Genomic DNA, 16,518 nt, shown 5'->3' with positions numbered 1-16,518 from the left:
TGATCTTTGGCTGAGAATCTCTCTCTCTCTCTCTCTCTCTCTCTCTCTCTCTCTCTCTCTCTGAAAAGGTGTGGTAGAATTTGATGTTGATTAGGTTTTCATCTCTGGAACATTAACTGTAACCTAGTAGTTTATGTTGGCTAAATACTGTCCTGAGATCTGTGCTCGGTGAGATCTGAGTGAAGCACTAATGAAAAGTGTGTGTGTGGGGGGGGGGGGGGGGTTGGCAAGGTCTGTCTGTGTGTTTATGTGTACACACACTCTGGCCCTCCGGGGCAGGCTGGGGATGTAAAGGGGTGTTTGAAATGGGAGTGTGACAGAAGTATTTGACTGTTATGTGTACACTCAGCACCCTGCTAGAAGCCTGGGAACAGAGGGGTTGTGGGAGCAACAGTCACAGTAGTACTGGCCATTTTATACACACAGGATATTCACATGTGAAACGGCTTCAGCTCTATTAAACACATTCTCTTAGCGGTATGGCAACATCCTACAGAGCATTCTGTTTCCCAGCCATTTTCATCCTGGTCCTCCGAGGCCGTCGCAGTGCTTCTCATAGACTGTCAGAGTGATGTGCTGATCTTTTCTGTCCCTGTATGTTTGTCTGTGAGGTTAACATGATGCTTATATGTTTTTCTGTATGCTTGTCTGCCTGCCTTTCTGGTGTGTGTGTGTGTGTGTGTGTGTGTGTGTGTGTGTGTGTGTGTGTGTGTGTGTGTGTGTGTGTGTGTGTGTGTGTGTGTGTGTGTGTGTGTGTGTGTGTGTGTGTGTGTGTGTTTTCCAGGGAGAGATCCAGCAGTTGTTGATTCTGGAGGACGCCCAGGCGGCGGCTGATTACTGCCTGCACTACATCCCTGACTGTGACTCTCCCCTGTCCTACAACAGACAGGCCCAGGACCCTGAGCAGGTCAGTACTCCAGCCACCAGGGGGAGACACCCTCTGACATACACACATACTCACACAGTACACACACACTATTCCACTCCCCCTTCACCTGTCTTGTTTTATTATCAGTGATTCATCCACCCAAAATATCCTCTTCAAACTGTAACAGTATTTCTTTATTTCGGTCCTCTTCTCTCTCGGTTTACTTCTCTCTCTACTTCTCTCTCTCTCTCTCTCTCTCTTCTTTCATATATGGATGCAATTAAATCATCTGTTCTACAGTAGTTGATGATGTGGGTTTCTGGCTGCTAGCAAAGAAACCAGGTTGGAATTCCATCTGTAGTTAGTGAACAGGGACACTAACATGACACTCACAACCTTACAACCTCAGTAAAACTGCAAATGAACACGAAGACATGGATTGCATTCCACACCTTCAATAAAACCCAGATGGTCCCTGATCATAATTTAATTATGGAACAGAGAGTGTATTTGTCTGGACTGCTTCAGGGTGCTTTAGAACTCACATAGCGATATTTCCAGTTTTAGTTCTCTCGATGCTGGCTCAGTCAGGGCTCAACATTTCAGAGATACAGTTTCATGTTGAGGCTTTGTGCAGGTCCTGACTACACAGGACAGTGCTGGCTGCTACAGCTGCTTCCTCAGCCCCTTGTTTCTCAGCCAACAGATAAAACGATGAACAAGCAGCATGCATATCAATAGTGTCTGCCAGAGACCTGCCCAGCCCCGCCCTCTGTAGCCCAGCCAATCCCAGCCTTGGCCATGTACTGAATCACATGATTTATCACTACCCAGTCTTCTCGGCCTAGGGGCCCGGAACACACCACTTAAACACAGGGAGGCCAGGCCAGAGAAGAATGAGACATCAGTCAGTCAGCATCAGAAGAAGCTCCTCTCCTTGTCTTTGATAGTGAGCCAGCAGCAGAGTGGTGCATCTCTCCCTTGGCAGTGTTGAGCTGCTTCAGCTTGAACACACACAGCCAGGAGCCCCGTAAATCTCACTCTGGCTCTTCGATCTTCACCGTGCCTGCTTGGGCAATGGGATACACTTGGGAGAGATGAGTTATATTATGATGTATGTGTGTGTCTTTATGTTGGAGAAAAGTGTTTTGGGGAGAGGGAGAGAGAAAAGTAAGAGATATTGATTCATGCTGCCCGCAGGGAGATGCTGTCAGGGTCTGTGAGAACAGTGTTCTATGTGTAGCCTCCTACGCCTGGCTGTGTGTCTGTGTATGGGTGTGTCCAATTCCTGGCGCTGCTCCTGGGACTGTCCATCAGTGTCTATCAGACGTAGAGCGTGTTGGCTATTCTAGATCTACAGCTGAGAAACCTGCTCTGTGTGCAAGACCTTGTCAGCATCACTCAATCTACTCACTTTATATCCTCCTCACACTGACCCTGTTTACAAACCATCACAATCTTCTCATCAATGTATTTTACAGACCAGATCTTCAACAACGTTCTCATATAAAGGTCTTCAATAATAGTGACAGATATGGATATGAGTTAAAAAAGGACATACATTTAATTTATGTGTACATATTTTAACAGCCCAACAGGGTCATAAACACACTGACCCCTGACCTCATGAGAAAGTATGTCCTCTCTGTTGACAGGCCAGTGGTAAACAGTGATAAATAAACAGTAGTCTCGTGTGTGTGTGTGTGTGTGTGTGTGTGTGTGTGTGTGTGTGTGTGTGTGTGTCATGATCTATGCCTGGCCCTACTGGATGTGTGCATAGTGTCTCTCTTCTCCTGGCTTGTTATGTTTCAGGTATTTCACCATGTTGTTGTTTCTCTTGTTCGTGCCCCACCTCCTCCCTTGCCCCCCCCCCCTTTCATAAAAGACCTCTCAACTTAAACCTGATCCCATGATACCAAGCAACGAGCCGGAGGAGCCAAAGAAACACTCCAAGAAAGACAGGAAAGGCAAAAAGGACAAAAAGAAGCGTGGCAAGAAGGGGAGGGGCAAGAAGGAGTCGAGGAAGAAGAGAAAAGAAGGAGAGGCGGGTCCAGAGGAGGAGGGTTTCGTCCAGGTGTCCACTGTTTTGCCTGAAAACCAATCCCAAGAAACCTACTATCCCACTGAAAAGCCATCTACGATGGAACTGTTCACTCCTGAAGCTATCACCCCATCTGCAGCCCCTGACCAGACCACCATGATCCCAGAGAGGCCCACACACAGGCCTGACTCTGACATTGAGGACACCTCCGTGGTGCCCAGTGTATTGCCTGAGTCAAAGGTCACTGAGGAGGTAGACTGAAAAGTAACAATGCAGCTCCCCACCCCATCCATCCCATCCCTAACAGAGCACTGACCCACTCTCCCAGAATGCCTCATCTACACCCTCTGTCAACCTGCTCCTCTCCTCACTATGGCCTCTAACCTAACCAGCACTACCCTAATCACCTCCTCCTCTTCCAGGACTCACAATGGAACACAGAGAATCCCTGCATCCCTCTAGATCTAGATTAAGTAGAGTATGCAGACAATCTAGAATTTAGACTATGTTTTACACTGTGTTTTAACACATAGACAACTGTGACTCAATTGTCACAATAGTTGTTTATGGGTTGCAAGACATTTAATTTAATCTAGTTGTGTGGATAACACTGGTTCTGTCTTTTGTAGTACCTGTAGTTGAACATACATATCTGAGTAAGTGGTATGTATGAGGTGTTGTGTGTTGTAGTTTTTCTATGATGTCTCCTTGACCTGAGAGTTTATGTCCTTACACAAACCCAGTCCAAACCGTTGGTTTTAAAGCTATACATGTATCCACAACGGTATGCCTCCTGTGTTGCATTGTCTTTCAAAAGTTGTTTTGTCAACAAATTTGTCCCCATGATTGAAATCTCTAAAGGTTATCGTTTGCTACTTTTGCTAATTTGCTGAATTTGCTTATTTTCATACTCTGGCTGTTATGGCTGTCATAACCCATGTCATGCTGCCATCACTACCTGGTTGTGAAATATTCCATCACCATAGAATGATTAATAACACACCCTGAGGCTTGCTACATGTATGACCTGCCTATTCCCATAACCAACACCTGTGCTGCTAACTAGCTTAGCAAACTGTACGCTGTGATAGGCTGTGTAAAATGGAAGCGCTGGGCAAACTCAGTGGAATGGGAAGACAGACAGACAGAAAGACAGTCCATAATGTTGCCCAGTGTCTCCATGGTTTCTGTTACCATGGTTCTGACCTTAAACACACTGGCCTTGTGCAGGAGGAGAGGCTGGACCAAAAGCCCCAGGTGGAGGAGCTCGATGACAACTTCTACCGCGACCTGTACGATGACCTTGCTGTCTCCATGGTAACAGTGGGTCCCAATATCAGCGAGTACGAGGTCAGTTGAATTGAGATTTTTATACTCTGTATGTTCATACGGTGAAGCTGGGTTTTAGTACCACCGTCATGTTCAGTAGCAGCTCAGTTATTAATGTGGTCATTGGATCATGTGATTTACTGGCATGTTGTGTGGACTCGTAGGCTGTAGAGTACGAGGACATAAGTAACGAGACAGAGAACCAGGAGTATGAAGAGTATGAGACGTACGAGGACGGATATGGCTTTGCAGAGAGAGAGGGGGCTGATACCTGGGATGGAGAGGTAGGCCTCATCAATCATTCAGTTCAACTGTATTCACTCAGTGTCACGGTCGTCCTCCTCTTCATCTGAAGAGGAGAGGCGATAAGTATCGGAGGACCAAAATGCGGCGTGGTATGTGTTCATCATTCATTTTAATAAAGAAAACACTGAACACTGAAACACTATACAAAAACAATAACCGAAATAACCACCGTGAAGCTACAAATGAGACCTGTGCTGACACAAGCAACTAGCATAGACAATCACCCACAAACAAACAGTGCAACCCAGGCTACCTAAGTATGATTCTCAATCAGAGACAACTAATGACACCTGCCTCTGATTGAGAACCATACTAGGCCGAAACATAGAAATCCCCAAATCATAGAAAATCAAACATAGACTGCCCACCAACTCACGCCCTGACCATACTAAATAATGAATACAAAACAAAGGAAATAAAGGTCAGAACGTGACACTCAGAGACCGCTGAGACTGCTGTACATGACCTACAACTGCTGTACACACAGTAGGTCATCAATCACCTAACACGTCTGTTCATGTGTCTGTGTCTGTCTGTGTCTGTCTGTGTCCGTCTGTGTCTGTCTCTGCCTCAGGCCAGTGGCAGACCACTGAAAGGAGAGAAGGGAGAGCCTGCCATCTTTGAACCGGTGGGCTTGAGTATTCAGACAGAAAATTGCTCATGGAAATCAATTTTAGGCCCTTAAGATTTTATTTTAGGATTTTTCTGTCAAGTTGGTGTTTTGTTCATATAATCATTATGACTCTATAAAGACGATATGGAGTATTTATGTTGAAATATCTCTGGTATGTACTGAATGTGTTTATATGTCATTGTCATATCTCTGTGATGTTGTGCAGGGTACACTGGTGGAGGGAGCAGTCGGCCCCCCAGGACCAGAGGTAAGACCCCTGCTCATTACCACTACATCACACTACATTGATACTACATTGATACTACATTGAAACTACATTGATACTACATTGATATTACATTGAAACTACATTGATACTGCGTTGAAACTACATTGAAACTACGTTGAAACTACATTGAAACTACGTTGAAACTACGTTGAAACTACATTGATACTACATTGAAACTACATTGAAACTACATTTAAACTACATTGATACTACATTGATACTACATTGATACTACATTGAAACTACATTGATACTATATTGATCTTTTACTCCATTGTTTTGCCCATATTGATACTATGGACCAGTGCTGATTGACTGTGTGTTTATTTTCCAGGGTATTCCAGGTGGACAAGGACCAATGGGCCCCCGAGGACCCAGTGGAGACCCAGGTGATTTGGTGAGTATCCTCCCGGTGGAGTATTGACACATAGTGGACTGTCCTCTGGGACAGTATGACTATAGTCAGGGTCCATAGGGACTGTCCTCTGGGACAGTGTGACCATAGTCAGGGTCCACAGGGACTGTCCTCTGGGACAGTGTGACCATAGTCAGGGTCCACAGGAACTGTCCTCTGGGACAGTGTGACCATAGTCAGGGTCCACATGGACTGTCCTCTGGGACAGTGTGACCATAGTCAGGGTCCACAGGGACTGTCCTCTGGGACAGTGTGACCATAGTCAGGGTCCACAGGGACTGTCCTCTGGGACAGTGTGACTATAGTCGTGGTCCACAGGGACTGTCCTCTGGGACAGTGTGGCTATAGTCAGGGTCCACAGGGACTGTCCTCTGGGACAGTGTGACTATAGTCAGGGTCCACAGGGACTGTCCTCTGGGACAGTGTGACCACAGTTAGGGTCCACAGGGACTGTCCTCTGGGACAGTATGACTATAGTCAGGGTCCACAGGGACTGTCCTCTGGGACAGTGTGACCATAGTCAGGGTCCACAGGAACTGTCCTCTGGGACAGTGTGACCATAGTCAGGGTCCACATGGACTGTCCTCTGGGACAGTGTGACCATAGTCAGGGTCCACAGGGACTGTCCTCTGGGACAGTGTGACCATAGTCAGGGTCCACAGGGACTGTCCTCTGGGACAGTGTGACTATAGTCGTGGTCCACAGGGACTGTCCTCTGGGACAGTGTGGCTATAGTCAGGGTCCACAGGGACTGTCCTCTGGGACAGTGTGACCACAGTTAGGGTCCACAGGGACTGTCCTCTGGGACAGTGTGACTATAGTCAGGGTCCACAGGGACTGTTCTCTGGGACAGTATGACCACAGTTAGGGTCCACAGGAACTGTCCTCTGGGACAGTGTGACCATAGTCAGGGTCCACAGGGACTGTCCTCTGGGACAGTGTGACCATAGTCAGGGACCACAGGGACTGTCCTCTGGGACAGTGTGACCATAGTCAGGGTCCACAGGGACTGTCCTCTGGGACAGTGCGACCATAGTCAGGGTCCACAGGGACTGTCCTCTGGGACAGTGTGACCATAGTCAGGGTCCACAGGGACTGTCCTCTGGGACAGTGACCATAGTCAGGGTCCACAGGGACTGTCCTCTGGGACAGTGTGACTATAGTCAGGGTCCACAGGGACTGTCCTCTGGGACAGTGTGACTATAGTCAGGGTCCACAGGGACTGTCCTCTGGGACAGTGTGACTATAGTCAGGGTCCACAGGGACTGTCCTCTGGGACAGTGTGACTATAGTCAGGGTCCACAGGGACTGTCCTCTGGGACAGTGTGACTATAGTCAGGGTCCACAGGGACTGTCCTCTGGGACAGTGTGACTATAGTCAGGGTCCACAGGGACTGTCCTCTGGGACAGTGTGACCATAGTCAGGGTCCACAGGGACTGTCTTCTGGGTTTGACCGAAACCACAGGTTGACCACAGCCTACATAACAGGTCAGGGATGCTGTGACCTCACTGTGGTCTTGACCGTAACCTTACGAGGCTTAAGGGACTAAAGGACTGGTGATGACTCATGTGTGGGTTTGACCTAATTCTCTCTGTTGGACTGTGTGTGTGTGTATGTGCGTGCCTTTGTGTGTTTGTGTTCCCTCCCTGAAAACCGCCTCGCTCCCACAGACACAAACCAACAGATGCTCAGTCGTCTCTAGTGGTCTAAAGGATCTTTAACCATGTTGTTGTAGTTGAAAAACATGGAGGTCTTCTAGGTTTCACCTCAAATCAAACACATCAAATCAGATCATCAAACAAACTCTTTCTTCTTTCAAAGCAGATCAGAAACAAATGTATAAACAGTGTTCCATAATCCTGCCTGTCTACAGTATTTCATCTTCATTGTTTGTTATGCCTTACAGTATACAACAGTATTCTCAGTGTGACAGATACGGCAATAAAGGTTCCTATTGAGCCTTTGTCTCTGCTGCAGAGAGACTAGGTGATTGACAGTTTGGGATTAGCTCATACCTCTAATTCTTTATGAGGTGCTTATGGGTACATTAGGCTTTTGATAGGGGCATCAAGCAGAAAATCATAAGCTGTTTCCCCTCCTCTCTAGAGACAAGCTAATTGATATGAACCTAAGAGTGAGTGACATGCCCTCTGGAACTGAAGCAGAGGTTGTTTTAACAGAGATTGGATTTCAGGGATCATTCTCATGTGTTTAGCCTTACGTCCACATTGGAACACTCCCACTTATAGGCCTATAGTGTACATACTTGTGCTTACAGGCCTATAATGTACATACTTGTGTTTTCAAGCCTATAATGTACATACTTGTGCATACAGGCCTATAATGTACATACTTGTGTTTACAGGCCTATAATGTGCATACTTGTGTTTACAGGCCTATAATGTACATACTTGTGTTTACAGGCCTATAATGTACATACTTGTGTTTACAGGCCTATAATGTACATACTTGTGTTTACAGGCCTATAATGTACATACTTGTGTTTACAGGCCAATAATGTACATACTTGTGTTGTTCACTGTATAAACCCTCATACAGTCATGACTAAAATCCTCCTCCCTCCCCCTCTCTCTCTCTCTCTCTCTCTCTCTCTCTCTCTCTCTCTCTCTCTCTCTCCCTCTGTCTCTCTCAGGGTCCTCCAGGACGTCCTGGTTTAGCTGGGGTTGATGGGATACCTGGTCCTCCAGGAACCATGCTGATGTTACCAGTAAGACTTAGATAAAACTCTCTTTATTTAAACTTCCCTCAGCTGAACACACACTCATGTTCAGTTCCCATTGACTACGGCTGAATCCCAAATCCCTCCCTTCCCTTCTGCCCTTTCAATTTGAGCGTTCAGGAGAGCCTCCCCCATTTGCACAAGTGTCCAAAAGCTGAGGGAGACAACTGTATTGAAGGTGTAGGGGCTAATTAGACCCTCAGATAGCAGGGCTGCAGACTTCAGGGCTGCTGGGCTGTAGGCTTTACTATCCTGACACGCACTGCAATATGTTTGAGTATGTGCAATTTCACACAAAAGAATGGAGAGGCGTACCTGATTATACGCCACGTGCATTTGTTTATGTCTGATTTTGAGACTTGACACAAATTCCTCCAAATTAAATATTGAACTCTTACTGAGGTTTATATGTTGTAAAACGACAGGAGGGATTTGTTCATTTGAATGTCATGCTTGTTTTATTATTTAAAAGTGGAACATGAACTGCATCATTCAAGTCAGGAGTGTGTCCAGAAGTTGATGGGTTTATTGATCTCCTCGCCACTCTCTGGATGTCACCCTCAGAGTTTCATCAGCAACACGTGACAACGGAGAGCCCTCCGAGCGAGTTGGTAGGGGTGAGGGGGTGGTTTGGGATTCCCCATATGTGAAGCTGTCCTGAGGGAGGGCAGTAACTGCTCTCAGCCACTAGGTGGAGCTGTGAGATTGAATGCTGATGAGGCCAGATGAAATCTACATTGTGTATACCCATAGACTTATACTGCGTGTATTTAGGTTGATCACTCTACCCCTTTCTCGTGTAGTTCCAACATGGTGGTGATTCTCAGAAGGGGCCTGTGGTGTCGGCCCAGGAGGCCCAGGCTCAGGCCATCCTGCAGCAGACCAAGGTAACGTCCACCTGTCCATTACAACTATAACCTGGAACATCATTACTCCTTTAACATTACAAATGAGCCATAACTTATCTAACAATGTCCTTCTTATTAACCTTGTTTATTCCAGATGTCGTTGAAGGGACCCCCAGGTCCACTGGGTCTTACAGGGCGACCCGGCCCACTGGTAGGATACCCACCTAGTTCAAACCAAAGGCCACAATCTTAAATTCTACCTTATTCTCTATCTACACCTGGCAGATACTCCCCTGTCTACAGTCCACCACAACCACATTGACCAAAGCCCCTTTTGTCTCCATGCACATACAAACAATCAGAAATCTGATCATCACTAACGTGACTTAACAGGCTATTCTTTATGTCCTTGTTTGGTTTGACTGTCTTTCATCTCGGTGTTTAGGGTCTTACTGGTCCCTCTGGACTTAAAGGTGACGCTGGAGAACATGGCCCAAGGGTAAGAGGATATTCTATTTTGACTTGCTACCACAGAGCCGTCAAGGTCCATTTGGATTTTGATGTATCCTGCTGGTCTCACTCTCTCTCTGTCCCTCTCTTTGTCCGCTCCCCTCTCTCTTCATCTCTCTCCTCCTTCTCTCCCCCTCTGTCTATTCTTTCTCTCTCCTCCTCCTTCCCCTCTCTATGTATATTCTCTCCCTCTCCTCCTCCTCCTCCCCTCTCTGTCTATTCTCTCTCCTCTTCCTCCTCCTCTCTCTCTGTCTATTCTCTCTCTCCTCCTCCTCCCCTCTCTGTCTATTCTCTCTCTCTCCTCCTCCCTCTCCTCTCTCTGTCTATTCTCTCTCTCTCTCTCCTCCTCCTCCCCTCTCTGTCTATTCTCTCTCCTCCTCCTCCTCCTCCTCTCTCTCTGTCTATTCTCTCTCTCCTCCTCCTCCCCTCTCTGTCTATTCTCTCTCTCTCCTCCTCCCCCTCTTTCTGTCTATTCTCCCTCCTCCTCCTCCTCCTCCTCCTCCTCCTCCTCCTCCTCCCCCTCCTCCTCCTCCTCCTCCTCCTCCTCCTCCTCCTCCTCCCCCCTCTCTGTCTATTATCTCTCCTCCTCCTCCTCCTCCTCCCCTTTCACTGTCTATTCTCTCTCCTCCTCCTCCTCCCCTCTCGCTGTCTATTCTCTCTCTCTCTCCTCCTCCTTAATATCTCTGTCTATTCTCTCTCTCTCTCCTCCCCCCTCTGTCTATTCTCTCTCTCCTCTTCCTACCCTCTCTCTGTTTATTCTCTCTCTCCTCCCCCTCTCTCTCTCTGTTTATCCTCTCTCTCCTCCTCCTCCTCCTCCCCCCTCTCTCTCTGTCTATTCTCTCTCTCCTCCTCCTCTCTCTCTCTGTTTATTATCTCTCTCCTCCTCCTCCTCCCCCTCTCTCTCTCTGTTTATTCTCTCTCTCCTCCTCCTCCTCCCCCTCTCTCTCTCTGTTTATTCTCTCTCTCCTCCTCCTCCCCCTCTCTCTCTCTGTTTATTCTCTCTCTCCTCCTCCTCCTCCCCCTCTCTCTCTCTGTTTATTCTCTCTCTCCTCCTCCTCCTCCTCCCCTCTCTCTCTCTGTTTATTCTCTCTCTCCTCCTCCTCCTCCTTCTCCTCCTCCTCCCCCTCTCTCTCTCTCTCTCTCTATTCTCTCTCTCCTCCTCCTCCTCCCACTCTCTCTCTCTGTTTATTTTATCTCTCCTCCTCCTCCCCCTCTCTCTTTGTTTATTCTCTCTCTCCTCCTCCTCCTCCTCCTCCTCCTCCTCATCCTCCTCCTCCTCCCCCCTCTCTGTCTATTATCTCTCCTCCTCCTCCTCCTCCCCTTTCACTGTCTATTCTCTCTCCTCCTCCTCCTCCCCTCTCTCTGTCTATTCTCTCTCTCTCTCCTCCTCCTTAATATCTCTGTCTATTTTCTCTCTCTCTCCTCCCCCCTCTGTCTATTCTCTCTCTCCTCTCTCACCCTCTCTCTGTTTATTTTCTCTCTCCTCCTCCTCCCCCTCTCTCTCTGTTTATTCTCTCTCCTCCTCCTCCTCCTCCCCCTCTCTCTCTCTGTTTATTCTCTCTCTCCTCCTCCTCCCCCTCTCTCTCTGTTTATTATCTCTCTCCTCCTCCTCCTCCCCCTCTCTCTCTCTGTTTATTCTCTCTCTCCTCCTCCTCCTCCCCCTCTCTCTCTCTGTTTATTCTCTCTCTCCTCCTCCTCCCCCTCTCTCTCTGTTTATTCTCTATCTCCTCCTCCTCCTCCCCCTCTCTCTCTCTGTTTATTCTCTCTCTCCTCCTCCTCCTCCTCCCCTCTCTCTCTCTGTTTATTCTCTCTCTCCTCCTCCTCCTCCTTCTCCTCCTCCTCCCCCTCTCTCTCTCTCTCTCTCTCTATTCTCTCTCTCCTCCTCCTCCTCCCCCTCTCTCTCTCTGTTTATTTTCTCTCTCCTCCTCCTCCCCCTCTCTCTCTGTTTATTCTCTCCCTCCTCCTCCTCCTCCTCCTCCTCCTCCTCCTCCTCCTCCTCCTCCTCCTCCTCCCCCCTCTCTGTCTATTATCTCTCCTCCTCCTCCTCCTCCTCCCCTTTCACTGTCTATTCTCTCTCCTCCTCCTCCTCCCCTCTCTCTGTCTATTCTCTCTCTCTCTCCTCCTCCTTAATATCTCTGTCTATTTTCTCTCTCTCTCCTCCCCCCTCTGTCTATTCTCTCTCTCCTCTCTCACCCTCTCTCTGTTTATTTTCTCTCTCCTCCTCCTCCCCCTCTCTCTCTGTTTATTCTCTCTCCTCCTCCTCCTCCTCCCCCTCTCTCTCTCTGTTTATTCTCTCTCTCCTCCTCCTCCCCCTCTCTCTCTGTTTATTCTCTCTCTCCTCCTCCTCCTCCCCCTCTCTCTCTCTGTTTATTCTCTCTCTCCTCCTCCTCCCCCTCTCTCTCTGTTTATTCTTTCTCAGGGTCCCCGTGGTACCCCAGGTCCTGCAGGACTCAACGGGAAGTTAGGAAAGAGGGTGAGACTTAGTGAGCTGTGTGACATTGTCGTCATGCTCCACAAACTCTATACAGATGTTCTGAACTGTTGTTGTACTCCTTGATCAGATACAACCAACTGTTACTACAACATATATTTTCTCTTTCGCCTGGCCTGTCCCTTCATTGACAGTAGTGTCAGTGGTAGTGTGTAGGTTATGAGTGTTAGGGTGTGATGTGTCCCTGGCACATAGCTGTGTTACTCTGTATGTGTGTCCTCTCCTAGGGCCGGGCCGGAACGGATGGAGGGCGTGGAGCACCGGGGGAGACAGGGGGAAAAGTAAGCTCCCTAAAATCACATCTCATCACATTGCAGTGGGTGAAAATCAGAGTAAATTGTGTTAAGGCAGAACCTCCGCTACTCAAGTTTGTTTGTGTGTAGTGTACTGTACCTGCATGGTGGATAGTTTGTTTGTGTGTAGTGTACTGTACCTGCACAGTGGATAGTTTGTTTGTGTGTAGTGTACTGTACCTGCACAGTGGATAGTTTGTTTGTGTGTAGTGTACTGTACCTGCATGGTGGATAGTTTGTTTGTGTGTAGTGTACTGTACCTGCATGGTGGATAGTTTGTTTGTGTGTAGTGTACTGTACCTGCACAGTGGATAGTTTGTTTGTGTGTAGTGTACTGTACCTGCATGGTGGATAGTTTGTTTGTGTGTAGTGTACTGTACCTGCATGGTGGATAGTTTGTTTGTGTGTAGTGTACTGTACCTGCATGGTGGATAGTTTGTTTGTGTGTAGTGTACTGTACCTGCATGGTGGATAGTTTGTTTGTGTGTAGTGTACTGTACCTGCAAAGTGGATAGTTTGTTTGTGTGTAGTGTACTGTACCTGCATGGTGGATAGTTTGTTTGTGTGTAGTGTACTGTACCTGCACAGTGGATAGTTTGTTTGTGTGTAGTGTACTGTACCTGCATGGTGGATAGTTTGTTTTGTGTAGTGTACTGTACCTGCATGGTGGATAGTTTGTTTGTGTGTAGTGTACTGTACCTGCACAGTGGATAGTTTGTTTGTGTGTAGTGTACTGTACCTGCACAGTGGATAGTTTGTTTGTGTGTAGTGTACTTTACCTGCATGGTGGATAGTTTGTTTGTGTGTAGTGTACTGTACCTGCATGGTGGATAGTTTGTTTGTGTGTAGTGTACTGTACCTGCATGGTGGATAGTTTGTTTGTGTGTAGTGTACTGTACCTGCATGGTGGATAGTTTGTTTGTGTGTAGTGTACTGTACCTGCACAGTGGATAGTTTGTTTGTGTGTAGTGTACTTTACCTGCACAGTGGATAGTTTGTTTGTGTGTAGTGTACTGTACCTGCATGGTGGATAGTTTGTTTGTGTGTAGTGTACTGTACTTGCACAGTGGATAGTTTGTTTGTGTGTAGTGTACTGTACCTGCATGGTGGATAGTTTGTTTGTGTGTAGTGTACTGTACCTGCATGTTGGATAGTTTGTTTGTGTGTAGTGTACTGTACCTGCACAGTGGATAGTTTGTTTGTGTGTAGTGTACTTTACCTGCATGGTGGATAGTTTGTTTGTGTGTAGTGTACTGTACCTGCACAGTGGATAGTTTGTTTGTGTGTAGTGTACTGTACCTGCACAGTGGATAGTTTGTTTGTGTGTAGTGTACTGTACCTGCACAGTGGATAGTTTGTTTGTGTGTAGTGTACTGTACCTGCACAGTGGATAGTTTGTTTGTGTGTAGTGTACTGTACCTGCACAGTGGATAGTTTGTTTGTGTGTAGTGTACTGTACCTGCACAGTGGATAGTTTGTTTGTGTGTAGTGTACTGTACCTGCATGGTGGATAGTTTGTTTGTGTGTAGTGTACTGTACCTGCACAGTGGATAGTTTGTTTGTGTGTAGTGTACTGTACCTGCATGGTGGATAGTTTGTTTGTGTGTAGTGTACTGTACCTGCATGGTGGATAGTTTGTTTGTGTGTAGTGTACTGTACCTGCACAGTGGATAGTTTGTTTGTGTGTAGTGTACTGTACCTGCATGGTGGATAGTTTGTTTGTGTGTAGTGTACTGTACCTGCACAGTGGATAGTTTGTTTGTGTGTAGTGTACTGTACCTGCATGGTGGATAGTTTGTTTGTGTGTAGTGTACTGTACCTGCATGGTGGATAGTTTGTTTGTGTGTAGTGTACTGTACCTGCACAGTGGATAGTTTGTTTGTGTGTAGTGTACTGTACCTGCATGGTGGATAGTTTGTTTGTGTGTAGTGTACTGTACCTGCATGGTGGATAGTTTGTTTGTGTGTAGTGTACTGTACCTGCATGGTGGATAGTTTGTTTGTGTGTAGTGTACTGTACCTGCATGGTGGATAGTTTGTTTGTGTGTAGTGTACTGTACCTGCATGGTGGATAGTTTGTTTGTGTGTAGTGTACTGTACCTGCATGGTGGATAGTTTGTTTGTGTGTAGTGTACTGTACCTGCACAGTGGATAGTTTGTTTGTGTGTAGTGTACTGTACCTGCACAGTGGATAGTTTGTTTGTGTGTAGTGTACTGTACCTGCACGGTGGATAGTTTGTTTGTGTGTAGTGTACTGTACCTGCACAGTGGATAGTTTGTTTGTGTGTAGTGTACTGTACCTGCATGGTGGATAGTTTGTTTGTGTGTAGTGTACTGTACCTGCATGGTGGATAGTTTGTTTGTGTGTAGTGTACTGTACCTGCATGGTGGATAGTTTGTTTGTGTGTAGTGTACTGTACCTGCATGGTGGATAGTTTGTTTGTGTGTAGTGTACTGTACCTGCAAAGTGGATAGTTTGTTTGTGTGTAGTGTACTGTACCTGCATGGTGGATAGTTTGTTTGTGTGTAGTGTACTGTACCTGCATGGTGGATAGTTTGTTTGTGTGTAGTGTACTGTACCTGCAAAGTGGATAGTTTGTTTGTGTGTAGTGTACTGTACCTGCATGGTGGATAGTTTGTTTGTGTGTAGTGTACTGTACCTGCACAGTGGATAGTTTGTTTGTGTGTAGTGTACTGTACCTGCATGGTGGATAGTTTGTTTGTGTGTAGTGTACTGTACCTGCATGGTGGATAGTTTGTTTGTGTGTAGTGTACTGTACCTGCATGGTGGATAGTTTGTTTGTGTGTAGTGTACTGTACCTGCACAGTGGATAGTTTGTTTGTGTGTAGTGTACTGTACCTGCACAGTGGATAGTTTGTTTGTGTGTAGTGTACTTTACCTGCATGGTGGATAGTTTGTTTGTGTGTAGTGTACTGTACCTGCATGGTGGATAGTTTGTTTGTGTGTAGTGTACTGTACCTGCATGGTGGATAGTTTGTTTGTGTGTAGTGTACTGTACCTGCATGGTGGATAGTTTGTTTGTGTGTAGTGTACTGTACCTGCACAGTGGATAGTTTGTTTGTGTGTAGTGTACTTTACCTGCACAGTGGATAGTTTGTTTGTGTGTAGTGTACTGTACCTGCATGGTGGATAGTTTGTTTGTGTGTAGTGTACTGTACTTGCACAGTGGATAGTTTGTTTGTGTGTAGTGTACTGTACCTGCATGGTGGATAGTTTGTTTGTGTGTAGTGTACTGTACCTGCATGTTGGATAGTTTGTTTGTGTGTAGTGTACTGTACCTGCACAGTGGATAGTTTGTTTGTGTGTAGTGTACTTTACCTGCATGGTGGATAGTTTGTTTGTGTGTAGTGTACTGTACCTGCACAGTGGATAGTTTGTTTGTGTGTAGTGTACTGTACCTGCATGGTGGATAGTTTGTTTGTGTGTAGTGTACTGTACCTGCATGGTGGATAGTTTGTTTGAGTGTAGTGTACTGTACCTGCATGTTGGATAGTTTGTTTGTGTGTAGTGTACTGTACCTGCACAGTGGATAGTTTGTTTGTGTGTAGTGTACTTTACCTGCATGGTGGATAGTTTGTTTGTGTGTAGTGTACTGTACCTGCACAGTGGATAGTTTGTTTGTGTGTAGTGTACTGTACCTGCATGGTGGATAGTTTGTTTGTGTGTAGTGTACTGTACCTGCATGGTGGATAGTTTGTTTGTGTGTAGTGTACTGTACCTGCACAGTGGATAGTTTGTTTGTGTGTAGTGTA

At 46.6% G+C, this 16,518-nt stretch overlaps 1 protein-coding gene across 3 annotated transcripts in view; it reads left to right on the top strand.

The window, feature by feature from the left end:
* Positions 1–16,518, top strand: part of LOC110538970 (collagen, type V, alpha 3a) — an 89,588-nt gene that overhangs the window by 24,009 nt on the left and 49,061 nt on the right. For 2 of the 3 annotated variants that reach the window (XM_036938396.1, XM_036938397.1), the window contains exons 5-17: positions 785–907; positions 2,754–3,161; positions 4,140–4,259; positions 4,403–4,522; positions 5,119–5,172; positions 5,384–5,425; positions 5,781–5,843; positions 8,517–8,591; positions 9,407–9,490; positions 9,606–9,662; positions 9,897–9,950; positions 12,381–12,434; positions 12,680–12,733. In XM_036938396.1, the coding sequence (XP_036794291.1) occupies positions 785–907; positions 2,754–3,161; positions 4,140–4,259; positions 4,403–4,522; positions 5,119–5,172; positions 5,384–5,425; positions 5,781–5,843; positions 8,517–8,591; positions 9,407–9,490; positions 9,606–9,662; positions 9,897–9,950; positions 12,381–12,434; positions 12,680–12,733 (1,308 nt within the window). The remainder of the gene's footprint in view (positions 1–784; positions 908–2,753; positions 3,162–4,139; positions 4,260–4,402; positions 4,523–5,118; positions 5,173–5,383; positions 5,426–5,780; positions 5,844–8,516; positions 8,592–9,406; positions 9,491–9,605; positions 9,663–9,896; positions 9,951–12,380; positions 12,435–12,679; positions 12,734–16,518) is intronic. The other variant, XM_036938398.1, reaches the window with a different exon arrangement.

This window comes from Oncorhynchus mykiss, chromosome 12 (assembly GCF_013265735.2).
Source record: "Oncorhynchus mykiss isolate Arlee chromosome 12, USDA_OmykA_1.1, whole genome shotgun sequence".
Taxonomy (NCBI): Eukaryota; Metazoa; Chordata; class Actinopteri; order Salmoniformes; family Salmonidae; genus Oncorhynchus; species Oncorhynchus mykiss.
The sequence above is the reverse complement of the archived record's forward strand: the minus strand, read 5'-3'. Positions and strand labels throughout refer to the sequence as shown.